This window comes from Myodes glareolus, chromosome 8 (assembly GCF_982192425.1).
Source record: "Myodes glareolus chromosome 8, mMyoGla1.1, whole genome shotgun sequence".
Lineage (NCBI taxonomy): Eukaryota > Metazoa > Chordata > Mammalia > Rodentia > Cricetidae > Myodes > Myodes glareolus.
The window spans coordinates 107,609,551-107,637,185 of record NC_142033.1 but is presented as its reverse complement, the minus strand read 5'-3'; the positions used below and the strand labels follow the sequence as shown (position 1 = coordinate 107,637,185).

The 27,635-nt window shown below is 57.7% G+C and overlaps 3 protein-coding genes across 3 annotated transcripts; 1 reads left to right on the top strand and 2 right to left on the bottom strand.

The window, feature by feature from the left end:
- The first annotated feature begins 696 nt into the window (after positions 1 to 696).
- Positions 697 to 7,449, top strand: Mfsd12 (major facilitator superfamily domain containing 12). Its single transcript, XM_048428643.3, has 10 exons — positions 697 to 1,032; positions 3,311 to 3,521; positions 4,158 to 4,296; positions 4,373 to 4,558; positions 5,002 to 5,094; positions 5,180 to 5,272; positions 5,662 to 5,832; positions 5,912 to 6,006; positions 6,432 to 6,562; positions 6,669 to 7,449. The coding sequence occupies exons 1-10, from the start codon at positions 744 to 746 to the stop codon at positions 6,689 to 6,691; spliced, it is 1,431 nt and encodes a 476-aa protein (XP_048284600.2). The 5' UTR covers positions 697 to 743; the 3' UTR covers positions 6,692 to 7,449.
- Tektip1 (tektin bundle interacting protein 1) lies at positions 4,419 to 10,319 on the bottom strand. Its single transcript, XM_048428644.3, has 4 exons — positions 9,015 to 10,319; positions 7,829 to 8,067; positions 7,634 to 7,759; positions 4,419 to 7,169 (listed from the first exon to the last, which is right to left on the bottom strand). Exons 1-4 carry the CDS (start codon positions 9,095 to 9,097, stop codon positions 7,000 to 7,002), a joined length of 618 nt encoding a protein of 205 aa, XP_048284601.1. The 5' UTR covers positions 9,098 to 10,319; the 3' UTR covers positions 4,419 to 6,999.
- Positions 10,320 to 10,465: 146 nt separating this feature from the next.
- Fzr1 (fizzy and cell division cycle 20 related 1) lies at positions 10,466 to 22,903 on the bottom strand. The gene is made up of 14 exons (XM_048428642.3): positions 22,703 to 22,903; positions 14,432 to 14,538; positions 14,207 to 14,332; positions 14,055 to 14,118; positions 13,826 to 13,953; positions 13,582 to 13,664; positions 13,308 to 13,491; positions 12,961 to 13,026; positions 12,667 to 12,769; positions 12,397 to 12,581; positions 12,008 to 12,241; positions 11,747 to 11,851; positions 11,258 to 11,350; positions 10,466 to 11,169 (listed from the first exon to the last, which is right to left on the bottom strand). The coding sequence occupies exons 2-14, from the start codon at positions 14,498 to 14,500 to the stop codon at positions 11,128 to 11,130; spliced, it is 1,482 nt and encodes a 493-aa protein (XP_048284599.1). The 5' UTR covers positions 14,501 to 14,538; positions 22,703 to 22,903; the 3' UTR covers positions 10,466 to 11,127.
- Between the last annotated feature and the right edge of the window lie 4,732 nt (positions 22,904 to 27,635).

The window sequence follows — 27,635 nt, the reverse complement described above, 5'->3', positions numbered from 1 at the left end:
GTGGGTGGGTGGCCGACAACAGGGCTCACGACTCTACTCCCCGAGCCAGGTCTGAAATCCCAGCAGCTCCTGAGGCTGAGGTTGGAGGATTGAGAGTTCAAGGCCAGCCTAGGCTGTAGAGGGACTCCAGGGCTAGCTGCCTGGGCGACAAGTGTGGCCCCATCTCAAAGCAGAAACAATAAAAAGGCCCACGTGTGGGTGCAACCCCATGACCAGGACGGGAGGACAGAGGATCAGGAGTTCAGGGTCATCCTCAGCTGCACACTGCGTTTGAGGCTAGCCTGGGCTACATGAGAACCTCTCAAAACAGAGTTTTCAGTTTGAAAGGATAAATTTGGTGACTCCCAGCACTCTGGAGGTGGAGGCAGGAAAATGCTCAAAGATGTCTTTTGCTACAGATATCAAAGCCAGCCTGGGCTACAGGAGACCCTGCGTTAAAAAAAAAACAAAAAAGAATTTCTTTAGTCAAATAAATGAAAACACGAAGAAAATAAAAGGGAAACAAACCGCGATGATGAAAGCCTGACGCGTAGCGGGTGGCGTTAAGGGCCGCGGGAATGCACCGCCCCGAGGCCACGCTCCTGCCTGCTGATTGGTCGTCCGGCCGAGGCGCGCGGCTCTGATTGGCGATTGTGGCCGTCGCTCCGCGGCTCCGCCCCATCGAGGCGGCTCCCGGGAGCGGCGGCCGCTTAGGCGCGCGGCGCGGCAGCCGCGGCCGCTGTGCGGTGGGGCCTGCAGCCGCGATGTCCCCTCCGCCGGGCGACGCGGGCCCCGGCCCGCCGCGGACGCTGTCCCCCGCCGCGCGGCTGAGCTTCGCGGTCGGCCACTTCCTCAACGACCTGTGCGCGGGCATGTGGTTCACCTACCTGCTGCTGTTCCTGCACTCCGTGCGCGGCTACAGCTCGCGGGGCGCCGGGCTGCTGCTGCTGCTCGGACAGGCGGCCGATGGGCTCTGCACGCCGCTCGTGGGCTACGAGGCTGACCGCGCCGCCTGCGCGCGCTGCGGACCCCGCAAGGCCTGGCACCTGGCAGGTGAGCCGTCCACCCCCTCCCGGTTCAGACTCCCGCCCCGGTACCGTCCTCCACCCGGGCTGTCTCCCGTGGCTGTCCCCCACGTCTGTCGCCCCGGGATGTCCCCCACGTCTGACTGTCACCCCGGGCTGTCCCCCACGTCTGACTGTCACTCCGGGCTGTCCCCTCTCCAACTGTCACCCTGGAGATTGTTCCCCAACTCTACCCTCTGACTGTCACTCAGGACTGTCCCCCAACTCTGACGCCTTGTGTCCATCCTCCCCGCTGACTACCATCCTGTGGCATGGCCCTTCCCCCCTCTGACAGTCACCCTGGGACCATCGCCCCTACCCAGCTGTCACCCTATGTCTGCCCCCCACACTGCCACCCCGTGTTTCGCTTCTTCTCACTTTTCAGGATTCTTTTCCCCCAGTCTGTCATCTTGGGACACGTCCTTTCCTTCCCTGACATCCAGTGGTCTAGCCTCCTCCTCCCGTCCCCATCCCACAACCACCTGGCCCTCATCCCTCACATCCTGTCTGGGGTGGCCCAGCCTGGGGTCCCCCTCTGGCTGTTGTTTGGTGTGGACATTGGGGAGTATGGCTCTGGGATTGTAGCTGCTCCTTTTGGAATTCCAGGCAGCTGTTCTGGAAGAGCCTGGCCCTGCCTCTGGGGTGGTAGTTGTAGAACCCGGCCCTGCCCTTTGGTGACATTTTTTGCGAGGCAGAGCAGTGGCCCCAAACTGGATTCTGAGCCTGAGGGCTGGAATTTCCAGTTTCTCGGGATTGTTCTAGGCTATGGACCCCAGAAGATTCCAGGACAAGCAGAGGAGAGTGATAGCACTGGTGTAGGTGTCTGACGCAGGGGTGTAGCTGCTTAGTGAGACCTGGTTTCTGACAAAGAGAAGAAACGCGCAAAAGGACTCGTGTTTGCCTGGAGACACCAGCCCAGCCCAGCCGTGCCGAGGCCCCGAGCCTGTGACTGCACCCAGGCAAACTGACAACTTTTCTGTGCCCCCTGGGCCAGGGTAGTGGAGGCAGCTCTGGCTGGCCTCGAGCTCAGAGGTCTGCCTGCCTCTGCCTCCCAAGTGCTGGGATTAAAGGCGTGTGCCACCACGCCTGGCAGATGTATTCATTAAACCTGAAACTCCCCCACTTTGGGTCCCAGAACCAAAGAACTCTTAGGTTAACCGAGGCCCAGAGAGGCCACTCACCTGCAGTCCACCCGCCCAGCCTTGGCTGCAATGGTTAACCAGGCCCCAGATAGTGCAGGGTGTGTGTGGTCACGAGAGAGTCCAGAGGCCACACGGCCCCCTGGGGCAGCCCCTAGGAATTTGCCATGGTCCCCTCCTGAGGGTTGGTTTCGTTTCTCAATCCAAGACACAAGGGGGGTGGGTAAGGTCACCTCCGGGCAGGAAGGGGAAGTTGGAAGTCCAGTTTGCCAGGCAGAAGAGGCTCTGGGTTCTTTCTGAGGGATGTGTTGTCTCACGGGGCCTCAGATTCAAGTTCATCCACTTAAAAACGTGCGAAGGGAACCAGGTGGTGGTGGCCCACGCCTCCAGTCCCAGTACTCTGGAAGCTGAGGCAAAAGGATCAGGAGTTCAAGGCTAGCCTGGACTGTGTGGAGTGATAATGAAGAGAAACCTCTGTTATGAACCCACTTGGGGCTCAGAGTCCTCGAGCTGACCTGAATGCCTAGGACACAGAAGGAACATAGGGGTACCTGCCTCAGTCCCAGGGGACCTGTGGTCTGGTTGGAGAGAGTAGTTCACAGTGGGAGTCCCTGGGTCTGGGTGGGGCAGGGGCAGGGGCTGCAGACAGTGCAGGGTGAGAGGCTGTGGTGATATGTAGGATACATGGGGCAGCCGTGTGAAGGCTCAGGGACAGGATGGACGGACGGATCCTGGTCGCTGGGGCAGGGGTTGGGTGGGAAGGACACGGTGGGCTGAGGGAGCATCTTAAACTCCTTAGTATCTTTCTGAGTGGACGGAGCAGGATGGAACACTTTCCCTCCTTCCTGGACAGTGGCAGGCTCTGCCTTGTACCCAGGAGCGGCCTCCTGACTCCTCCCTGCCCAGCTTGTCCTCGGGGACAGAACATAGGGCAGGTTGTAGATGTGGGGGGTGACGCTGAGCTCAGAGCTGGTGAGTGACCCCCATTCTTGTCCTTTCTCCCCGTCCTTAGTCACAGGCCACTTAAGGAGACTCCTGGCCTGCCACGTGCCTCAGTTTCTCCTCTGTTCTGTTTGCCTGCTCTGTAGCCTCCCCTCACCCCCCCCATGTTGCCCCTCTGCCTCACAGGCACCGTCTGCGTCCTGCTGTCCTTCCCGTTCATCTTCAGCCCGTGCCTCGGCTGCGGGGAGGCCACCCCTGAGTGGGCCGCCCTGCTCTACTACGCTCCGTTCATTGTCATCTTCCAGTTTGGCTGGGCTGCCACCCAGATCGCCCACCTGAGCCTCATCCCCGAGCTAGTGACTAGTGACCACGAGAAGGTGGAGCTCACAGCCCTCAGGTACCTGGGGCTGGGGGCAGTCGCCGTAGAAAGGGACGCGGTGCCTTCACTCTTTCTTTCTTCTGAGTCAGGGTCTCTCACTCTGTAGACCTGGCTGGCCTCAAACTCAGAGATCCACCTGCCTCTGCCTCCTGAGTGCTGGGATTAAAGGCCCATTTTTTTTAAAAAAGATAAAAAAAATTGCTCTGGCTGACCTTGAGTTTGTGGTCCTCCTGCCTCAGTTCCCAGAGTAGCTGGAAAGGTGGGTGTGCACCAGCCTGGAGCGTGGCTGTAGAATTTGAAGCATTGGCTTGTTGATTCTCAGAGGCTGGCAGAGACGACCCCAGGTCATCGCCTAAGGCTGATGTCCTAAGGTTACCTGGTTAGGCCAGACCCTCCAGGGACACTCCTTCAAAGGAACCGCAGCTGGCCCAGGGCCTAATTGTTTCCACTTGACCCTTTATTCTGCTGTGGTCTGTGGCCTTGTCCCTCAGGAAAGGACACCAGCAAGGCTGGGACTCTGTGGACTTGGGGACCACGTTGGCTCTGGAAGTTAGTGTTCTGAATTTCTGATACGCAGTAAGCATTTATTGAGCGTTTGATATGTACCAGACATGGTTTCTGTGGACTCATGCTGAGCTGGGCGCTCACCCACAGGTATGCGTTCACCGTGGTGGCCAACATCACGGTCTATGGCGCCGCCTGGCTGCTGCTGCACCTGCAGGGCTCTGCGCATGGTGCGCAGGACATCAGTATGGGTGACCAGCTGGGAGTCCAGGATGTGCCGGTGTTTCGGGTAAGTTGGGGCTGTGTGGTGGCCCTGGGGTCTCCGAGCCTATGGAAGCCTAGCTAAGTCCCGCCGTTCTTTCTAGAACCTGGCCCTGCTGGTGGTGGGCGTGGGAGCCATTTTCTCACTCCTCTTCCACTTGGGTACCAAGGAGGGGCGCCGGCCCCGGCCTCGGGAGATAGAACCTGATGAACACAGCCCCCTGGTGGCTCCCACGGCCCGGCCACTGCTGCTCTGGAAACACTGGCTTCGGGAGCCAGCTTTCTACCAGGTACACTGTGGTGCTGATGGGACTGGAGAAGACACCCAGAATTGACATCACCAGTGGCTCTCACAGTCTGTGCCCAGGGCAGGCATTACTAATCAACCTTTCTCATCCAGAGTAGACATTGTGAACCAGTCTTCTACGGCTGTCTGTCCCGTGCTCAGGACAGACTAATCACTCCCACACTGATCTTTCGGGGCCAGCTGAGGTCTGTTTCATACTTGGGGCAGACATCAGTTTTCCATTCCACATACGACATATGTTCCCAATTTCCTGTACCCCACCCAGGGCAGACATTACTAATCACAGATGTCGTCCCTCCCGGCCTGCCTGCTGAGCAGTCAGCTGTAATGAGTCATGCATTGCAGAAGCCCTCAGCTTGCTCTCCAAATCCTTGTCTGGGTCTCCCACTGAGCCCTGGGCTTGTCCCCCTGCTCATCTGCCCACAGGTGGGCATGCTGTACATGACCACGAGGCTCATCGTGAACCTGTCCCAGACCTACATCGCTATGTACCTGACCTATTCTCTCAGTCTGCCCAAGGTGAGACAGGGTTGTGGTGAGGAGATGGGCAGGGCCTCCCGACCTGGGAGACCCCTCTGGACTGCCGCCGCCTTTCCCTCCCTAGAAGTTCATTGCCACCATTCCTCTGGTGATGTACTTGAGTGGCTTCTTCTCCTCCTTCCTCATGAAGCCGGTCAACAGGCGCATAGGGAGGAACGTGAGTGATGCTGGGAAGACGGGCGGGGGCGGGCAGGGGACAGCAGGGCCGACCCACACCTATGGGTGTCAGACGGAGCCTGAGTCCCACAGGCTTCTCTGGCCCTCGGGCCCCAGGGCTGTGGAACCTTCCAGGCTGTTCCTTCCTGCCTGGTGGGCTGTGGCCCTTGGACAGCCTACCCTGGATGTAGAATGGAAAATTGATTAGTAGAGTCTGACTTGTTTGTACAACAGAAGGTTGATTGGTAATGGGTGCCCTGGGCGTGAACCAGCAATGCCTGTCTTGGGAGTGGAGCCTTTCACTGGGCTGAGGACCTGAGAGGGCGAGTGTCGGGCACGGGATGCCCAGCAATGGGGGTCTGATGCAGGCCCCACTTCCTTCCTCCCTAGATGACCTATTTCACGGGGCTGCTGGTGATCCTGGCCTTCGCAGCGTGGGTGGCCCTGGTAGATAAGCTGGGCGTGGCCGTGTACGGGGCCGCTGTGCTGCTGGGTGCGGGTTGTGCCACCATCCTGGTTACCTCGCTGGCCATGACAGCTGACCTCATTGGCCCACACACGGTAGGGCTGGTGGGAGGAGCCTCGGGAGGCGATGGTCTGGATCCTGGGCCTGGGTACTGACGACCTGTGTGTCCCCCAGCACAGTGGAGCCTTCGTGTACGGTGCTATGAGCTTTTCGGATAAGGTAGCCAACGGGCTAGCAGTCATGGCTGTGCAGAGTCTGCACCCCTGCCCGTGAGTTCATGTCCTCAGACCACAGGAGCAGCAGACGTTTCTCGTGAGCTGGGTGCTAAGGGCCAGGCTACAGGGGACACAGGGCCACTTGGGCCCCTTACAGCCCCTTGCTGGCCCAGAACAATGCCAGGCGTGTAGTAAACGGGATTGAGCGTAGGAGTGGTAAGGTGCGATCTCAGGAGTTGGGGTCAGACAGGAGGCCGGGAGGGTTCCTGAGAACCTTGGTACCATGTCAGGGTCCGCGCAAAGGCCCTGGGGCAGGACTGAGCCCGGGCTGGAGCTGAGGGACAAGGCAGGACTGTGGGCTGCAGGGGAACTCTGTCTACTGGGGTGTGTGTAGGCCTAGGGTTCTCTGGAACTTGGGATGGGCTCCATGGAGGACTGGTGCAGGGGACCCTGCCCTCAGCCCAACGTCTGTCCCCTAGCTCTGAGCTCTGCTGCTGGGCCTGCGTCGGCTTCTACCACTGGGTGATGGTGACTGTGACGGGCGGCGTGGGTGTAGCCGCGGCCCTGGCTCTCTGCAGCCTCCTCATCTGGCCTATCCGCATCCGCACCCGTGAGTCTCCATCGCTGTGGCTTGGGTGGGGTCTCGGGGCTGGGGGCTGGGGAACGTGCGACTTGGGACCCGCCCTCTCCAACCCCACCCTGCTCCTCATTTTCAGGGGACCTCGGAGACCGGCCCTGACCTGGCTCCCCAGGGCAACACGACGAAGGACCAGGCAGACACCCTGACCCCCCTGGTCCCCCACCTGCAGGGGGTCAGAGGGCACAGCATGAGGGTGGGGAAGGATACCCGGCCATGCTCCTTGAACCCCGAGGACCCGTGGGTGCCCCGCCCCAACCGTGGACCAGCGCAGGGACCAGGGACGGGAAGGCTAATCGGCTCGCTGGGACCCGAGGAGAATATAGCAGGATTGACACCCCGGACTGCGTGCGTGGGGACGGTCGCCCAGCCCACAGACACGCGAGGCACTGGTCGGCAGCAGGGCTTTATCAGAGCGCGGGCGTGAAGGCCGGGGGCGGCTGGCCGGTGGCCGGGCAGGGGCGCTCTCTGTCCCGTTGCCTGAAGTCCTGCGAGGTGTAGCGCGGCCGTTGTGGCGGCGACAGGTGGGGAACGTAGTCGGACCGCCAGGGCTCCACCCCGAATTGGTTCCTGTTGACCACTGGGGACCCGGACTGGGCTCAGAGGCTGGCAGCTGAACCCTCTGCATGCTGGCCACACCCCCCGCCGTCGCCTCGCACCGGCTCCCCACCCACTCCCACCTGCTGCCCGGTTCTTAACTGTTTTTTCTTTTTGTTTTGGTTATTCGAGACAGGGTTTCTCTGTAGCTTTGGAGCCTGTCCTAGAACTAGCTGTTGTAGACCAGGCTGGCCTCGAACTCAGAGATCCGCCTGCCTCTGCTTCCCCAGTGCTGGGATTAAAGGTAAAGGCATGTGCCACCACCATCCGGCTTTTTTTTTCCCCCTTTCCCTGTAGTTTTGATACAGGGTCTCTTAAAGCTTGACACCGTGTAACCCAGGCTGTACCCAGAACTCACAGAGATCCTCCTGCCTCTGCCGCGGGAGTGCTGGGGTGACCTGCTTGCACCTCTGCCCCACCTCCCTCCCGTCTCCATCCGTCACTCACCAAACTCCTTGCCGCGGATGTGCCTGTCCCTCCATGGCATGCACCCCCAGCGCGTGCCCGGGCTGAGATACTGCGCAGGCAGCATGGGGTCCCAGAAGGCCGTCTCCCGCAGGTGCTGCGTGTAGGCTGCGGGAAGGCGAGGGCGGGGTCAGCGTGGGACCCACGGGCGTGCGCGGCTGGGGGAGTGACACTCACCGGACGGCAGGTCACGCTGGCGATTCTCAAAGCAACCGTGCCAGCGCGCATGGGCTTCGCGGTACGGTCTGTCAAGCGCGGCAGGCAGCATGTACCAGGCCTCACGGGGGTCCGAGTTGGTCAGGCCGGTGAACCACACCTGGCCGGCTGCGTCCTGTCCCATGGGCGTGAACTTCCAGCGCACAGCTTGCTTGACGGCCGGTGCCCAACGGGGACCCTCCAGGGACAGGTAGTCATTGCTGAGGGAGGATGGGTACTGAGCGCAGTTGCTTTCCTGCTCCCTGTCGCAAGGGTGTCTGCCCCCTTTGCAAAGGTGCTGCGGAGTGAGGGTCACCCCATACCCGCCCAGGGTTCTCCTCTGTGTGTTTCCCCATCCGCTGTCATTGTCTCTTAGCTGAGGATGCCCTGCTTGTGTTTGAGGCAGGTCTTCCGACCATGCAGCAATCCTCCTGCTGTAGCCTCTCAAGTGCTTGTATGGCAGGCAGGAGCCTAGCTTCTGGTGGCAGAAGGGGACCAAGCCAGGGTCTGCTTGGCAGGAAATTTCTGAGATGGTACCCGGAGTTGAGCGCTCCTGCAGGCCTCAGGTGGCCTGGAACTTGCAGCGGAGAAGAGAGTGTACCCTCTATAATTTCAAAACCAGGACTCCATGGTGACCCCCTGGGACTGCCCTCAGCCCACAAGAGGCCGCTGTGAAACAGGCCTGTGAAGTGGGACTTTCGCTGGGTGGCACATTCCTGTGCTCAGTAACGCCGAGTGAGGCAGGGGGATCTTTCTAAGTTTAGTCTTTTGGGTTACACAGAAAGATCCTGGCTCAAACTTTAAAAATGTATAGTGTGGTGGCATATTCCAGTCCTGTGGAGGGCAGCAGGAGGGTCAGAAGTTCAAGGTCATCTTCAGCTATGCGGTAAAGCTGAGGCCGGCCTGAGTTCCATGAGCTGTCAGGCAGGCCAGGCATACTGCCCCTTAGGGCTGCCACCTCTCACACATACCGTGGCCTCTCAGGGGAGGGAGTTCTTTCAAATCCAGCAATCTGAGACTGGGGGCTTCCCTTCTTTGGTGTGGGTGTGCACATGCCTGACTCCCAATCCCCTGCACACCAGTATCCCAGCCAACTCGACTTGCAGGTTGGGGAGGGGTGGGCAAGCTGGTGCTTGGGTGAAGGGAGGTGCCAAATGCAGGAACCCACCTGTATAGAAGGGCGGGGAAGTTGAGTTCCAGGGTGCCCGAGGGGACAAAGGGCTGGGCAGCCTCCCGCCTCAGGTTTTCCATGTCTGCCCCTGTGTTCCCAGAGGCTCACAGTGCCAAGGCCCTAGGGCCATTGTTGACAGAGACAAAGGTGTCCCAGCAACAGGGAAGTGGGCAGTGCAGTCCCCATGACCTCAGCCTACTTCCTGGTGTGGGACTGGAGCCCTCAGGACCAGAGCGGGGCTTGTGACTTTGGGCTCCTGCCAGCTCCCTACCCGGGGATATCTGAATGTTCCTTAACTTTCTCCCTGCCACACAATAGCAAGCCATGTCCTCCCTGTGCCAGGGTCTCCGCAGTCTGCCCTTACCCACCCCACCGTAGTCTCTGTCCCCTGGACACCCACAAGGAAAGCACTGCTGGGGGGGGGGGTCTGCTGGGTGGTGGGGACACAGCCTAGACCATCACTCAGCCCTAAACAGAAGACTATCACCAGCCAGTGTGGAGGGACCCAGAGGACATGGGACTCAGCAGGGGACGAAGTGTGGGCTCCGTGACAGTAAATGACCGTGACCCAGGGATCCACAGAGGGAAGTGGATTCGTGACAGATGTGGTTGAGCCTTTGCACCTTTGGTCAGAGAAAGCCCCAGAATTAGCAGTGATTGTTACATAGCTCATTTTATGGTAGTACAGTGTGTTTTGTGTTTTTTACTGCAATAAACAACACAACCAACTCAAAGTACTTGATGGCGCCCTTTGCCACCCAAGGGTGGCACCTGTATCCGTGGCTGCTACCCAGGCACCGGGGTCCATCTGGGGTCGTTTCCACAGCACAAACATCAACTCCCTCTCTGCAACATACCGGACCTGTCCTGCCCCAGGGACTTTGTGCAAACTGCCCACAGCCCAGGCCACCTTTGGATATTCGGGGCTGGAGCGCACAGCCAGAGAGGCTTTAGGCCTCTGGAGTCCCCTGGCCACTCAGGACCCTAGCAGGTTTTCCCCAGTGTGTGGGTGGGGGCCTGGACCACACCTGCTTGCCTGCAGCTTGTCCCTTCCCCAGGACTTGGTAGAGACAGGACCTCACCCTTCACAGCTGTCTGTCCACTGGGGACCAGCCCAGCCTCACTGACAAGTGTGGTGTTGGGACTATCAGATGGACAAGGCTATTATGTTCAGGCAGGTGGCTTATGGAGCCTCCTGTGGCAATAAGGGTCCCATGGCATATTGTTTCTGGTGACTCCCGACAGGCTGAGGCACCCCGCCATCTTGCTGGGAGGAAGCCCCTGCTGAGGAGCACAGCACCTGCTCGCCTGGGGTCTGCTGAGAATGTCTGCCACACTCCCGGCCTCACAGGCAGCAGACCCCACAGTGACCGCTATCCTAATGCCCAGTGGCTTCTCCGGCCATCAGGGTGTTAGAACAAGGCAAGAAAACACACAACAGACCCCAAGGCGTCACAGATACATATATACACACGTGCACACACCACGGCCATAGCCACCACACTGGGGATCTGCAGTGTCCCCAGGTGAGGAGCGGCAAAGATGGGGGGGGGGGTCTGAGGTCAGGGAGGCCTGGGAAGCTTCCAGAAGGCCAAGAGGAAGTGGACAAGGCAGACAAGGCAGCTGGCTGGGGGGGGGGCGAGGTGACACGCATGAGTCACAGGGCGCACACACAGACACTGAGAGGCAGCAGGATCAGAACGAGAGGCGCAGGCCCTGCCAGCGCCTCCCAGGATGTTCTGGCTGGGGTGGCTGCACAGGGGCATATCAGCTCTGGTCCACAGGTCCAGGTGACACTGGGTTTGGGGGATTTGATAGGGTCTTGGGCCTCCTGCTCAGCTGTGTCCAATATGGCTTGGGCAGTGGTGACAGGGAGGTCAAAAGTGTCCATCTGAGAGCGCTGACGGCCAGCAAGAAGGGGATGCAGCCGGTGGATGAGGGTCCCCGTGTCCCTGTCCCAGACACTGGCTCCACAGCTCACAACGAGGCATTTAATGAGACTCTGGGGTCTCCGGCCCGGCTCCCGCCCGTCAGATGCCTCCTGGGGATTGCGGGGACAGCAGGGCCCATGCATGCTGGCTGCTCCATCTCTGCCCCAAGGGGCTGCGGTCTATCGGATCCGGGTGAAGAGGTTGAGCACAGACACGGATTCCTGGGAACAGGGAACGAGTGACCATGTGCCAGGGTGCCCTGAGAACCCAAGGGGTGTGACCATGTGAGGGCACCACCACCCTCCTTACCTTTGTAGAGCGTGTTTTGCTGAAAACGTTCCAGAACCGCAGGGTCTCGTCTCCAGCCCCAGTGACAATGGCCTCCCCATCAGGGGACATGGCCTATAGAGGGGACAAAAGGGACCTGGTTGTTTGCCAACTGCAGCAGGCAGGTTCTGAGACCCAGGCAGAAGCCAGGTAGGTGCCAGGGGACACACCCCAGGCTGAGGGTGCAGGACACAGAGGTCCCTGCAGTGGTGGGTCTGAGCCCTGGGTTCCCAAGCTGAGCCTACCAGGCAGCTGGGACACTGACACTTTTGTTGGACAGAGGCCATGTGGTCTGGTGGAGAGGATCCTCCACTTCCCACATCCCGGGTTGGGGGGGACACTGTTTAGGGATGGCTTTGCTCTGAGATTAGGATCGTACATCAGGAAGGCTGGGGCAGAGCTCATCCAGCCAGGGACAAGTCCACCACGTGGGGCCCCAGGGGGCTGACAGCAACAGTGGTCAACACTCACCAAGTAGAGGACACGGTAAGAGTGGCCAGTGAGCTTGGCCACCTGTGTAAGAGACGGGTACTTCCACACGAGGATCTGGTTCTGTGAGTAGCCATGTGTGCTCACCTAGGGCGGAGACCGGGTGTTAGGGCTGCAGAGGGCTTGGAGATGCCCTTGGGCTTCCCTCAGGGAGGACATGGAATCTGGAGGTACCAGTCTACAGTGCGCACAGGTGGCGGGGTCTCAGCCCCCATGCTTCCTGCCTCCCACGTGGGCACTCACCAGCTCGTTGGCATGTTTGGACCAGGCCAGGTTGCACACTTGTGAGCCAGTGTCAATGCACTGCAGGGGCTGGCCTGTCAGCGTGTTCCAGAAGCGGATGCAGCGGTCGGCTGTGCCACCCCCAGACGCCAGCAGTCCATGCTGGTGTGGGGACCAAGCAATGGCCTTCACGGCCGCCAGGTGCTCCGTGTACTGCTGCACAGGGCTCACGGTTGAGTGGTTCCACACGAGCAGCTGCGGGCAGGCCACGGCTGTGACGGCCACCCAGGACACGCCCAGGCCAAATGCTCTAAGATGACCCCAGGGCCGTGGCCTGTACACCCCATCCTTGGGAGCCTCAGGTTCTGGAGTGGCCTCCCTGGGCAGGGCAGGAGTGACAGCAGCCATACCTTGTTGTCGTTGCCCCCTGAGGCGAGCAGCTGGTGATCTGTGGACCACTTGAGGCCGCACACCTCCTGCCGGTGGCCCTGCAGCCGCCGCTCTGACTGCAGGGGTGGTGTGCGGATGTCCCGCTGCAGGATCATGCGGTCACGGCTACCCGATGACAGCTGGTCTGCGTTCCAGGCCAGCGCCCCTGCAGGGTGACAGCAGGTCAGCCAGAGCCTGGGCCAGGGTCAGGGCCGGCGGCAAGGCTGCGGCTGGGTTGGCCAGGTCCTCACCAACGCGTGCAGTGTGGCCCTCCAGCACCGACAGCTTCTTCCCAGCAGCCGCATCCCAGATCTGCACGAAGCCCTTGTGTGTGCCTACTGCAACCAGGTTTCCCTAGAGGGACAGGGGTGGCCAGGTAGCCATCAGCTGGATATGGGGACAAGAAGTTTACCCATCTCATGCACAGAGAGGCCGGTGCTCGTGTGGCACAGGGAAGAAGTCTCCAGCTAAGCGGCCTTACTCAAAGATCAAAGGGTCAGGTGGGTTCCACCCTTCCTCCTTTAGGGCTCCCCTTCCTCACTCACCCGCTCAGACCAGCCCACAGAAGTCACTGAGTCCCCTTCCACAGAGAGGTCACAGAGCCGGGTCACCTGTGGGCAGGAGGTTAGAGTGAGGGCAGATGCTCTGGCCTGCAGACCTGCATTCCCCAGCTAGTGCCTACGGGGCGGACTGCACAGAGATGGCATCAGAGGTCAGCCAAGGAGACCAGAGTCCTGGCATCCACAGTGGTCCCTGCCTCAGGGAGAGGCGGGTGTGTCTGTGTAGGGGGGCATCGAAGGAATAGGCAAGATGCGGTAGCTCTATCCCCTCCTCTGTGGGCTGCACCACCTGTGGTCACAGTCAAACCCCATGGACAGTGCCCGGTGCACACCTGGCTAGTGCATGCGCTCCACAGGTACACACAGGTGCCCAACCCCACGCTGAGCACATTGAGGGAGGACCAGTCCACCAGGTTGAGGTAGAAGTCGTCCTGAAGCTCGGGAGCATCCAGCACCTTGAAAGGAATCTTGGAGATCTTGCGCGTGGGCTTCCGTGGCGACCGCAGCAGCTTCTGACTGCGGGGACAGCAGGAGGCCACTTGCTGCTGTCCCAGACCCCTGCGTCCCTATCACCACCCAGACACTCAGGGACCAGGCCTGGCTCACCTCTTGTTGCTAACGGGGGACAAGGAGTATGGAGACACGTCATTGCCGTCATCAGGACTCGAGCGCTTGCTGCTGAGGGAATACTGGGGGCAGGGACACCGTGCGGAGTGGCTGTTGTGGCCTTAGGGCTTGGGAACCCCAAGCACCCAAAGCCGACAGAGAATAGGCTGGATGTCGCAGACAGAGCAGCCCTGGCACCCCCACAGCCCTCTCCCTCACGGGACCCTGGCTGCCGCTGGCTCACCGTAAAGAGGCCCTTGTGCTCGGGCGTGGATGGCTGCAGCCTCCGATCCTCCGTCTGCGGGTCCTGCACCTTCTCGATGCCTGCGCCCAACAGCTCATTCTTCAGCAGCGCGGAGTAGGCCAGGCCATCTGAAGGGGCAGGGCGGGAGGTTGTTGGGTGTGCTCTAGGTGGAGCCTCTGGCGTGAGGAGTGGGCGGGGCTATGGCAGAGTGGGCGGGACCGACCCTCACCTTTGCCGTTGTCCGAGGTGGCATCCTTGGCCTTCCGGTTCTGGCTTGGGGACTTCTCGTTTTCCTATGGGAGAGCAGTCCGTGAGGGAACACCGCAATGAGTGCCCACCTCGGGGTGACTGGCCCCGCTCCCTGCTAGGCCTGGCCCTCACATTGATCCTGTGGAAGTTCACACTCCAGTTGGCCCCGGCCCGCGAGGGGATGAAGCGGTCACCATGCTTGCTGGGTGAGGACACTGGGGAGTTGGCTGGTGTCAGGGTCCTCCGCATCTCTGAGACCTGGGAGAGAGGTGGGGGGGGGGCTCAGCTGCGGCGACCCCTAGAGTAGGTCCCTCGGGTATAGGGGCCGGGGTCTGCAGGTGACACCATGTCACTCACACATGGCACTGTGTTCTCATTCTGGATGATGATCTGCCGCAGGAGCCTGCGCTCATAGTCCTGATCCATGGCGGGCGGGCGGGGCGGGGCCCGCAGCTGAGGGCAGCCTGCAGGGCAGACACAAGGTAAGCGCATGGCAGCTGAGGCCTCATGGTACCCAACAGTTGGGAAGACAGACTGGGCTGCTTTGTAATTCTTTATTACAATTATTATTATGAGACTGGGTTTCTCTGTAGCTTTGGAAACTAGCTCTTGTAGACCAGGCTGGCCTCGAACTCACAGAGATCGCCTGCCTCTGCCTCCCCTCCCGATGCTGGGATTAAAGGCATGTGTCACCACTGCTGTAAATCTTATTTTTGACACAAGATCTCATGTAGCCCAGGCTGGCCCCCAACCTTTTACATAGCAAAGGATAACCCTGAATCTTAATGTCCTGCCTCAAATGTGTCACCATGCCTAAGGAGTATATCCCAGGAGTCAAGAACACAGCATCCCTGAGCCTGGGAAGCAGGATTCGCCCTGTCCTGACATTCTAGCAGTCCCAGGCTGGCTCTGATGTACCTGAGTGTGTGCCTGTGTGATGAGCCTCAGTCCCTGGAGTGACCAGTGCTAACAGGGAGGTGGGGCCAGTGCCAAGCCAAGTGTGGGGGGATTGGGGACACGAGCCTCCATCAGCAATTAGAGCAACGATGACCCTTGGTGTCCATTCAGACAGCTTACAGCTGAGGTGGGAGGGGATGTGGTCAGTCAGGGCAGAGTCCTCAGGCTGTCCAGGATCTCAGGTTGTGAGGCTATTGCTTGCTAACAGAGAACCAGGCCCTTGGTCTATGAACGATGTGGCTCTTATACTTCATAGCAGAGACACAGAAAAGGCAGAGGTCCCTACAGCCTGGGGACAGTCCATGTCGACAGTACCCAGTGGAGAGCTCCAGGTCCCTACAGCCTGGGGACAGTCCATGTCGACAGTACCCAGTGGAGAGCTCCAGGTCCCTACAGCCCAGGGGACAGTCCATGTCGACAGTACCCAGTGGAGAGCTCCAGGTCCCTACAGCCTGGGGACAGTCCATGTCGACAGTACCCAGTGGAGAGCTCCAGGTCCCTACAGCCCGGGGGACAGTCCATGTCGACAGTACCCAGTGGAGAGCTCCAGGTCCCTACAGCCCAGGGACAGTCCATGTCGACAGTACCCAGTGGAGAGCTCCAGGTCCCTACAGCCCAGGGACAGTCCATGTCGACAGTACCCAGTGGAGAGCTCCAGGGCTGCCAACTTTTCCATGACCTTCTGCCCCATGACTTATGCATGCATGCACACGTACGCCGTCCCCACCACTGGGCCCCTCTGGCCTGAGCCCTAAGACTCCCACTCCACCCTACATTGAACACATGGAATACAGAGAAACACAAAAGGCAGAAGCAAAAGACTGGCTCTGCATCCTTCCCCAGAACTTTCCCACACTGAAGCTTCGTCCTCATTCAGCACCAACTCCCAGCCATCCTGGAGCCTGGCACTCTCTCAGGCCTTAGTCCCTTAAACAGTTGAAGGGACCGTGTGACCTGAGATAACCTCGGGCGGAAACCTGCCCTGCTGCAGGTCCATCTGCACACTGGAACATTACTCAGTCATGAACAGGAAGGCACTAAAGCAACTTTGAGGAAATACCCCGGAGACCAGGCTGAGGAGAGGGCTGCCGTCTGCTGCTCTAACCACTCAGCGCTGGAGACAGGCTGGTCTGGAGCACACAATCCTTTTGCCTCGGCTCCGGGGCTAGGATGCTTGGAGGATCAGGAGTTCAAGTCCATTGTTAGATATATGAGCACACAAGCTGAAGGGCAGCCTACTCATGTGACCCAGGCCTGGAAGACACAAGACGAGGGCAGGGAAAGGCTCGGGAGCCGTTCAAATGTGTCACCTCCCCACTGTAGGTGAGAGGCTGACATGGGAGGGGGGCAGGGGTGGTGCGTGGAGCTGAGGAGTGCAGGAGTGGGGGCCAAGTGCAGATGAAGCACTGTCACAGATGCCGGGGGGCACAACTGCTGTCTGGCCTGGCAGGGCGGACCCACCCCTTTGCCTGGTTCTCTGAGGGAAAGGCTGGGCCTTCTCTTGCTCCCTGGTCCCCAGAAGCCCAGGTGGCCCCAGTCCTTGCATACCAACCACCTTGATCCAGCAGCCAGGTGGCCTAGACCTAAGGCTCATGAATTCCCCTTAGGTGGCAGGGTCCTGCTCCAAGCCTGGCCCAGTCTGCCCAAGCCCAGCCAGGCCCAGCTAACCCTTAGGAGCTCTGGGCTCTGGGTCCTGTGCCTTCCTGCTGTGTGTCAGTCTCCCCCAGGGGCCTGATCCTGGCTGTATCCCAGGATGCTGTGGGCTGGGGTTTCTCCCAGTGTGGTGAGCACTGGGACCAAGAGCACACGAAAGTGAGCAGAGCCGGGTGTGATGGGGCCATCAGTCCTGTGCCAGCCCCTGCCAATGCCACCAAGAGCCAGGGTGTCACCAGTCGCCCACCCCCAGTGCACACTTGTCCTCTTGCTTGGCACTGGGCACAGGAAGGCCCCTGGGCTCCTCCCACCAAGTTCAGCTCATCTGGCCCTTAACTGCCAGCAGGTCACACCCTCCAGGGGCTACAGATCCTGAAAAACTGGTCCTCACAGCTGGTGTGTCAAGGAAACCAAGAAGAGCCCCCACCTGCAGCCAAGTTGTGGGGACACACCATGCTGCACTGTGGTCAAGGGGGGCTTGCTGGGCCCTGCACGGTGCTGAGCCCCATTCCTGACAAACACACATGTCCCTAGAATCAGGAGCACTCCATACCCCCAGTTCAGGCAACAGAAACCACACAAGGCACTGCAGCACAGAGCAGGCGGAGACGGAGGCTGGCAGCCAGCTGCACCCAAGGCCCTGGCACAGGAAAACACCAGGTCTCTTTGCCCCATTCTTCCCTCTGTCCCAACTGGTGGCAGCCATGTGGTCAGGACTGCAGAGCTGGGCCAGGACTGTCACCTGCTCTGGAGACACACATGGGGACAGGCTGCCAGCAGGCTGGGCAGTGTGAGTGGCCGAGTGCAGCAGCAGTGCCCACCGAGAGCACCTGGACACAGTGACCCTCATGTGTGACCTTCGCTCAGATGTCCCACAGAGCCCATATGCTGACCAGGGCACGTGCCCCCAAGATACCTTTATGGGCAAGGGCTAACAAGCAGGCCTGTTGTCCAGGAATGGGGTTCCCACCCCACTTTGCTCTCACCTGTATTACCACAAATTCCCTAAGACACAGCTCTGGCCAAGCCTCCAGAAGACCCTACATCCAGGAACCTTTCAGAAGAGTGCACGGGAGAGCACGGGCTCTTCCTGTGTGCATGTGTGAGGAATGCCTGTGGAACTGGGACAGCACAAAGGGTCTGAGAACGTCAGTCAGAGCGGACTGAAAGTGCCAGTCAGTAAACGGTGACCCATGTGACAGACAGAAGCAGGCACATGGCAGGGCCCAGACAGTGGCCTTCCAGTCAGGAGAAAAAGCAGGGCAGGAAGCAACAGCTCCCATCAGTCAGGGACCCGGGGTCCTGCAGCTCCCGTCAGTCAGGGACCCCGGGTCCTGCAGCTCCCGTCAGTCAGGGACCCCGGGTCCTGCAGCTCCTGTCAGTCAGGGACCCCGGGTCCTGCAGCCGTCCTGGACACTTGGGGTTTGAGCAGGTCGCCTCGCCCAGCCTGGGCCCAGAGTGCAGGAGACCCTCAGTACACAGTGCACCCCGCTCACTTGCTCATCCAGTGATGGAGGAGGGTTATCTATCTATTGTGTTATTTTCATTGGTCAATAAAGAGACTGCCTTGGCCCTTTGATAAGACAGAAAATTAGGTAGGCGGAGTAAACAGAACAGAATGCTAGGAAGAGGGCTATGAGGCAGATGCCATGGAGCCAGCCACCAGGTCAGACATGCTGAATCTTTTCCGGTAAGCCACCACCTTGTGGGTGCTACACAGATTATTAGAAATGGGTTAATCAAGATGTGAGAGTTAGCCAGTAACTAACTCTCTAAAGATAATGGGCCAGGCAGTGTTTAAATGAATACAAGTTGTGTGTTGTTATTTCCGGGGCTAAGCTAGCTGTGTGGGAGCCGGGTGGGATGAAAAGCAGGCCTGCCCACAACCCCTACTACAATCCAGCAGTGTACCAGTGTGCGACTCTCGGCCTCCCTGTGCCAGCTGGGCACACCGGGTGCCATCACCATCCTTCAGAGCTGCCCCAGCCTGAGGGGGAGACCCTGCCACTGTACCCCGGGTCTCCATATGATGCATGTGGCTGCCTGTGAGCGAATGCTTCGCAGACTAAGTGCCCAGGGTCCTTATGGCGCTCTGTCCCACGTGAGTGTAAGGGCCCTGCAGTGCTGAGGGCGACTTCGACCTCCACCTCCACACCTGCAGCTCCCCCCTCCACCATGCATGCCCTCCTCGCAGCAGGAGAGGACTTGTCAAGGGTCACAAGATGGCGGTTCTGAGGACGCAGTCAAAGCGTGTGCACCCCCATCCCCAGCAGAGATGAGGGCAGGACTTGTCCAGATCAGTGACACTGACCAGGGATGCCGTGGCAGGAAGCTTTCAGAACAGAACTTTGGGTCAGAGGTTGGGGTGATCCCTTTCGGGAACAGGGTGGACTTTAGGGTGATGGAAAGTTCTAGAATACATACAGGTGATGGCCACACCACAACTGTCTATTTTAATAAAATGTGAAATGTGCATAAAGCAGATAAAAATATGAAAAAAAATAATTAAAACCAACTTTTCAAGCCAAGCAGTGGTGGATTTTAATCCCAACACTTGAGGACAGCCTAGTCTACAGAGTGAGTTCCAGGACAGCCAGCACTACATAGAGAAACCCTATCCTAAAAAACAAAAAAACACAAACAACAAACTTTTCTAAAGCAAAGGTTGGTGAAGATAGTGGGAATTCTCAATGGGGACAAGGGGACATCAGCTCATCCGCAAACCTCTCTGGGGTCACACCTGCCATCCTGGTACTTCGGCAGGCTGAGGCAGGAGGATTGCTGTATGTTTGAGGCCTCCTGAGCGGAGAGTGAGACTACAGTGAGAACAGAGCCCAGAAAGGGGCTGGCGAGGGCCAGCAGAGGGCTGGAGAGCAGCACACCCGGCTGCAGTGTGGGACCACGTGGTGAACAGGGGAACTCACCCCTGCATGGTGCCCTCTGACCTACACACACACACACACTGCACACCCACCTAACACACACATGGACACAGACGCACACATGTAGGCACACATTCAGAGATACACAGACACACGAGTACACACGCACAGAGACACACACATGTAGGTAGACATTCGGAGATACAGACACACAAAGACAGGCACATGAGTACACACATACACAAGGAGATGCACACACAGAAAGACAGACAGATACAGATACACAGACACATGAAGACATGTGGGGTGCAGACATGGCTCACAGCTCTGGGGGGTGGGGCCACCTGCTGCACCTGACAGCCAACAGGAAAAGCAAGGGCAAGTGCCCAGTAGGAGGCCGAAGCAGTGGAATGCTGTCCTGGGTCTGTGCTGTGGGGAAGGAACCCGCCACAAGGAAGAAGCCGAGGTTCTGGACGCCCAGCTCTACTCAGTGTCGCCTCCTGCTGGACAGGTGTCTCCAACCTGCATCCTCAGGTTCCTAAGACCTGTGTCCTCCCGCCCACACCCACGGGGCTCTTCGGACTTCTAAGAAGGAAGGAGCAGAGGGACAGTCCAAGTCCTTCCAAGCCCCTGAAAGCACAGGCCTATGGTCCCAGCTACTGTGGCAGCTGAGCAGCCAGTACCAGGCCAGCTGAGACAACCTACTGAGATCCTGTCTCAAAACAGAAATGAATGGCTGTGGGGTGGCACGCCCGAGGACCCAGCTCAGGTCCCAGACCCCATGAAGGCCAGACTCTGCTGAACACACATGCATGTCAACCCCAGTGTGTCGAGCAACCAAGGCAGGAGGATGGCTGAGGCTTCCTGGCTGTCCAGGCTGTAAGGGAGACAGTGACAGGGTGGGCACGTGACACCTTCTTCTGCCCGTGTGTACCTGCACAAACATACATGTACATCACATGCACATGTACACACCAAAAAAAATGTTTAAGGATTAAACATTTAAATGGGGCTGTAGAGATGGCTCAATAAAGCCACATGTAAGGAGCCCCAGGTTTAGTTCCCAGCACCCACGTGAGTACCTGTAACTCCGGTTCTAGGACATGGCACCCCCTTGGGCCTCCATGAGCACTGCCTGCACATGGTATGCATACAGACAAGCACACACAAGCACGTACACACACATACACACACAAGTAAACACAGCACACAGCTTAGGGCTGGAGAGATGGTTCGGTGGTCAAGAGCACCAGCTGCTCTTCCAGAGGACCTGGGTTCAGTTCCCAGCACACACAAGGTGACTCACAATTGTCTGTATCTCCAGTTCCAGGGGATCTGACACCCTCTTCTGGTCTCTGTCAGGCACAAATATGCTACCCAAACATACATACAGGAAAAAGATCCATACAGATAAAATGAAAATAAAAACAAAAAAAATCCATACACGCATTAAAAAAAAAAAAGGCTGGGGGCTGGAGGCACCGTGGTCAGGGTGGAACCTCTGTCTAGAATCTGGGTGAGGGGCTGAGGTGCGGCTGAGGTGGGCTATTGCATAGTCTGTGCAAAGGCAGCACCAGGAAATGAAACACACCGGGACTCCTGCAGTGCAGAGCGAGCTCCCGACCCTCCAGGACAAGGAAGCAGAGGGCTGGTGTCGGGAAAGAGAATACACCCTTGATACGAGCCACAAGACCTGATGATCTACAAGACATAGTGGGCTAAATTCCTCAAGTACCAAGTCCACCCTGAAGACATCTTTAGGGGAACCCCATTAATATTTACAGCACCCGCTGGGTGTGGTGGCGCATGCCTTTAATCCCAGCACTCAAGAGGCAGAGGCAGGTAGGTCTCTAAGTCTGAGGCCAGCCTGGTCCACAGGGTGAGTTCCAGGACAGTCAGGGCTACAGAGAGAAATTCTGTCTCAAACAACCAAACAACAAACCAAACAAGCAAAATATTTGTAACACCTGCCATTCCAGCCCCATGGGAGCTGGAGCCACCAAACCCCCGTCTCTCCAAGCCTGACCTCAGACCTCAGAGCCAGCTGAGTGGTCTGTTCTGGGTGACTGCTCACTGGGTACTAAGTTCATGTTCATTCAAACTGTTGGAAGGAGCTGGGACTGGGGTTCAGCAGCCAGGGGAATGAACGGGTAGGGGACCTGCTTCTCACCTGCTATGGGCTAGGGGGTGAATACGGGGAGCATGGAAGGAAAGATTATCTTCTACAGGAGCTGGCATCAGGTTTAAATGGGAGACAGGTGGGCAAGGTGATTAGGGGACAGTGACTTTGAGTCAGGGATAGATGACGAGACACAGGGAGGAGGTTCAGACCTGAGAGGGTATGTGGTCGGTTTGGGGACACACAGACTGCCTCCCGCTTCCGGCCAAGTCTCCCACTGGGGGACTCCTCACCTGCAGAAGGCTGTATCTGAGACTCCTGGGCTGACTCAGATCTGGAGGTTCAGTTTGGATGTAGGGAGTGTCTGAGGCAGGGGGATTTGAATTTGGAAGTCAACAGGGTATAAGGGAGTGGTTGTAGCTGTAGAGTTCTGATGTGCAGCATGGAAGACAATGCCCTAAATTTGGGGTAATATAGCTCAAAAGGGTAAGAGCTGTAGTGGACAGGGCGAGGTCACTGAGGACAGATGGCTCCGGGATAAAGGCCTTCATCTGGTTGTGTGTGGTTTTGGTGGGAGCAGGAAGGGGATGACCCGGGTTTGAGAGTGCACGGAGGTACAGGTTGGGGTGACACCGGGACTGACCTAGGGTCTAGAGTAGCAACATGTGGAATGCCCTAGATTTGGTCAGTGCCGGGCTCAGAGGCGGGCTCTGGGGAAGAAGGACTGTGATGGACAGGGCGAGGTCAAGGCGAGGTCGCCGAGTGCAGGCGACTCGGGGCTGGGGTGACGCAGGGGCTGACCTAGGAGCAGGGTGCGTTTGCATTCCGGGGTGCGGGTGGTGCCCTGCATCCGGGGGAGTAGGGCTCGGAGCGGGGCTCTGGGGATGCAGGGCTCTGACAGACGCTGCGAGCTGGCGGGGTGGAGGCCAGAACCGAAGGTTGCTGCGATGTAGGGGAGCCCCGGAGAAGGAAGGGGTCGGGCTGGGGGGCGGGTCCCCCAGTCACCTGTGTCCTCACCTGCCTCGCTCCCGTCGCCAGCCGGTTCCCGTCGGTTCCCGCCGGGCCCAGGAACACACCGCGCCCGCTCGAGGCCCCTCCGCTGCGCCAGGCCCCGCCGCCGCAGCTCACGGGAATCCCCCGGCCTCCGCGGTCGCTAATATGGCGGCACTCAGCGGCAACCCGGCTCCCTCCCTCCGTCTGTCCCGCAGGCCGCGCGCGCGCCCGCGACCGGCCCCGCCGCCGAGCGCATCCCCGCGCCTAGGCCACGCCCCCACACGCAGGCGCGCCGAGACACGCCCCCTCTGCCTCCCCCCAAGGCCACCTGGGTCTTCTCGAGGAAGCCACGCCTATAACCACGCCCACCGTGCATCGCACCCTCCAATCCCCTGCACCCTCAGCTGAAACCGCGCCCCTTCAAGCACGTAACGCCCCTCCGGGGCCACGCCCCCTGAACCGCCACCACGTTGCGTCTGGAAGCTACGCCCCCCTGGGCACGCCCACTCCGTGCCTGGCCTGCGCCCACCGCGAACAACTACGCCTGCGCGCTGCAGCGCGGGGCAGCTCGGGAGTCTGGGACGTCCTTCAGGATTCAAATCAATACAGGAAGCGGGGCGGCACGCGTTGCCCGGGGCAACCGCGGTCGGAAGTGCGGTCCGGGAAGACTGGAGACTGGTGCGGTATGGGGAAAACAACGCGGATGACTCGGCGCTGAGGAAGGCGTGGCTCCTGTTTGAGGAAGAAGTGGGGACGCGTCACCCCGAAACTTGGATTTTCTCGGCGGACAGCGCGCGGACGCTGCTGTGCACGCACCAGGCATTTGTGTATTGTTTTGATCTTTCGAGATTTTTCACTCTCTATCCAGGCTGGCCTCGAACTGGAAACAATCCACCAGTCTCAGCTTCCGAATGGTAGGATAACCTGCTAATGACAACTGTACAGCTCGGTCTCTAAAGAATTTTATTATGCGCCTTAAACGAGTACTCCCAGAAGCCACAACGAGGACAGCTCTAAACAAAGCTCAAGAAGGTCCCGCTTCAAAAAAAAAAAAAAAAATAGGCTGGGGCCAGCGAGACCAAGACACACGGCCTGAGTTATATCCGGAGTCCACTCGGCGTAGGGAGACCCCATTCCTACAAGTTATGACTTTCTGACCACACACACACCTGTGCCTTCCCCTGACTAAGTGACACACACTAAACAAACAGAACTTTTGAAAATTTTTCTAAAGACATATAGGGCAAAGGGTGAGCTGGGGAGCTGAGCTCCGTGGGCAAAGGGGGAAAGGTTTGCGCAAAGGCCCACAGGTTCCGGCGCCTCAAGCAAATCACGCCGCAAGGCTTTGGGGGAAGATGGGTCATTCTCCTTGCTGGGCAGGTTATGGAATCCACAGCCCACACAGCAGAGGGGCTGGCAGCAGAACACCAAACAGCCAAGCCACAGGGCCAGGCCAGCAGAGGCGCAGTCACCCAACCACAGCCTCCTACCGCGAACATGGGTGCCCCCTTCATTCACAACCTAGTGTCCACCCGCGGAGGAGGGAGTTTCAAGCCCCATCCATGCAGTGGAACACCACATGGCCCTGAAAAATGACAGAGCTCTGATAGCTTATCAAACAGAGGGACCCCAAAGGACACTGTGTCCAGCAGCAGGGCCAGACACAAAGGGCTTCATGACAGGAAATGTCCAGAGTTGGGAAGTGGATTCATGGGTGCCAGGGACTGGAAGGCTCCTGTGGGAAGTTAGTAAGTGATGAAGGAGCCGGTAAAGGTACCCGTTGCCATACCTGTGATGCTGAGAGTGGTCCCCAGATGCATTTGAAGAAGAAGAGATTCGCTTACTGTGTATGTGAAAAAAAAAAAAAAAAAAAAAGGAGAATGGGCTCCTCGACCGCTGACCTCCAACAGGAGGGCTGTGGCATTAACTCACACACGAGCATTTAGAGATCTGACACGTTGAATAAATAACAACCACAACGGGAATACAGCTCAGTGGATGTGTTTGCCAACATGAACGAGGTCCTATGCACAGAACCCTCCAAAAAATAAAAAGCACGGTGGAGCATGCCTGTCATCCTGGGGCTGGGGGAGTGGAGGCAGGAGGATCAGGAGTTCAAGGTGGGGGCTGCAAAAAAAATGGGGGGCTCAGTGGTTTTAGCGCACTGGCTGCCCCTGCAGAGGACCCGTTTTGCTTCAAACTGCCTGTGACTCCAGTTCTGGGGAACCCACGCCCCCTTCCGGTCTCTGCTGGCATGAGTTGCACATAAACTCATGTGGACACATACAAACACACAAAATAAGGAACTCTTTAAAAGAAAATAACAAAACAAAGAAGAAAATCTAATACATTTAAATTTTTTTTTTGGTTTTTCTTTTTCTTCTTTTTTCAAGAAAGGCTTTCTTTGTAGCTTTAGAGCCTGTCCTGGAACTCACTCTGTAGACCAGGCTGGCCTCGAACTCACAGAGATCTGCCTGCCTCTGCCTCTTGAGTGCTGGGATTAAAGACATGCGCCACCACTGTCCAGCATATTTTGGTTTTTCAAGATAGTTGAAAAATATTTTGATGATGTATTGAAGTTTGCTAATCTATACCTTTGTTGTCTTATTTTTTAATTTATTTTTTATTTTTGTGTGCATTGGTGTTATGCTTGCACGTGTGTCTGTATGAGAGCATTGGATCCTGAAATCACAGACAGTTGGGAGCTGCCGTGTGGATTCTGGGAACCAAACCCAGTTCCTCTGGAAGAGCAACCAGTGGTCTTAAACACTGAGCTGTCTCTCCAGCCCTAAATTTTATTATTAATATTATTATTAAATAATTTTTGTTTGTTTTTCCAGACAGGGTTTCTCTGTGTAGCCCTGGCTGTCTTGGAACTCATTGTGTAGACCAGACTGGCATTGAACTCACAGAGATCCACCTGCCTCTGCCTCCTAAGTGCTGGGATTAAAGGCGTGCGCCACCATCACCCAGATTGAATGTGGGTGCTGGGAATCCAACCTCGGGTCCTCTAGAAGAACAGTCAGTGCTCTTAACCACTGAATCATTCATTACTCCAGCCCCCTAAATTAAGATTGATTAAATCAGCACCCAGGATCCGATCAGAAAAGCCTGGTCACCCAGTCTGGACAAGACAGAGCCAAATGTGGTAACAGAAGCCAGCACTTCCTGGGGTGCACAGAAGATGCCACCACACAATGGCACTCAGAGCACTATATAGGACCTCACTCTGGGCCTGGGGCACCTGGAGCCTGGGTGGGAAGGCAGGTGGCAGTAAATTCACAGCCCCGTCTCCACCTGGCTCTGTTGTCAAAAAATAAAGTTGAAAAAAATTAAAAATTAGGAGGTGTGGGAGATATCTCAGTGGGTAACGCGTTTGCCTTGCTAACATGAGGACAGATCAGATTCCTGTCAAGGACCCAGAGATGACTCAGCATACAAAGGTTCGGATCCTGATTCTTGGCACACATGGTAGAAGAAGCCAGCTCCTCAGGTTGTCCTCTGACCCCTCTGACCACAGAGACATTTGTGCTCCACCCATAAATGTAACAAGATAAGTAAAACAGTGCCCCACCAAACCAGCCAGTGACAGTGACACAGGCTTCTGATCTCACAGCTGGAACACTGAGGCAGGGGGATCCATGGGCTCCCTTAAAAAAACAAACAAACAAAAACCAAACTCACTTTTTTTTAATGTTTTGAGACAGGGTTTCTCTGTGTAGCTTTGGAGCCAGTCCTGGCGCTAGCTCTGTAGACCAGGCTGGCCTCAAACTCGGAGATTCTCCTGCCTCTGCCTCACAAGTGCTGGGATTAAAGACTGTGCTACCACCGCCCAGCAAAAACCCACTCTTATAGAGACAGGAGTGATGAGGCCACCAGCCAATGTCTGCAGCTGACCAGCAGCTCTGAAGCTGGAAATGCCTCGGGAGGAAGGTGGGCCTGCAGCCACAGGGATGCTGGACTCAGGGTGGAGAAGATACAGAAGGCTGTAAGGCTGTATGTCAAGGTTGCTGGGCGCTGTGCAGCTTTTCCTGGTATCAGTTCCTCCCAGCGCAGTCTGGGCAGCATGCCAAGCTGTGGCTGGAGCACCAGCCTCCTTCTGAAGCCATATCTGCTTCCTGCACCCCTGCGCCAGCCGCTTCCAGATCACACCTGGCATCACCCCACCCTGTGACCCGCTGCAGGTCCCCCCTCCGCCCAGCCCTTTCAGAAACTTCATGTAAACATGAGTTGAGCTGTGCCCCATGGCAAACAGTCCAAGGATGACGCAGTCAGCATCGGCAGCCATGTTTGTTGTTTATTCCCCCCCCCCCTCCCGTGCATGTGCACGTGAAACCTAAGGCTCTGGGAGCCAACTTTCTGAGTCCTCAGGGGGTAGATGGTGATGTTGAGTGGTCCCAGTACTCAAGAGGCCAACTCCAGGCTGAGAGCAAAAGCTGCTCTAAAAACCATAGTCTTGGGGCTGGAGAGATGGCTCAGAGGTTAAGAGCACTGACTGTTCTTCCAGAGGTCCTGAGTTCAATTCCCAGCAACCACATGGTGGCTCATAACCATCTGTAATGAGATCTGGCGCCCTCTTCTGGCAGGCAGACATGGAAGGAATGTTGTATACATAATAAATATAAATCTTTAAAAAAAAACCAAAACATAAAACAAAAAAACATAGTCTTGAGAGGAAATTAAATCAGATGGTGCAGCTGGACTGAGCCAGGAGTGCAGCTCACTGTCCTGCCTTCCCACAGAGGACTGACAGATGACTCAATATCTCAATGAAAGAGTGGCGGTGGTTTTCACTTATTTTCTATTTTGTTTTGAGACAGAGTTTCCTCTGTGTAGCCCTGACTGTCCTGGAACTCACCCTGTAGACCAGGCTGGCCTCGAACTCACAGAGATCCGCCTGACTCTGCCTCCTGAATACTGGAATCAAAAGCATGCCCCACCACTGTCTGGCTATGAA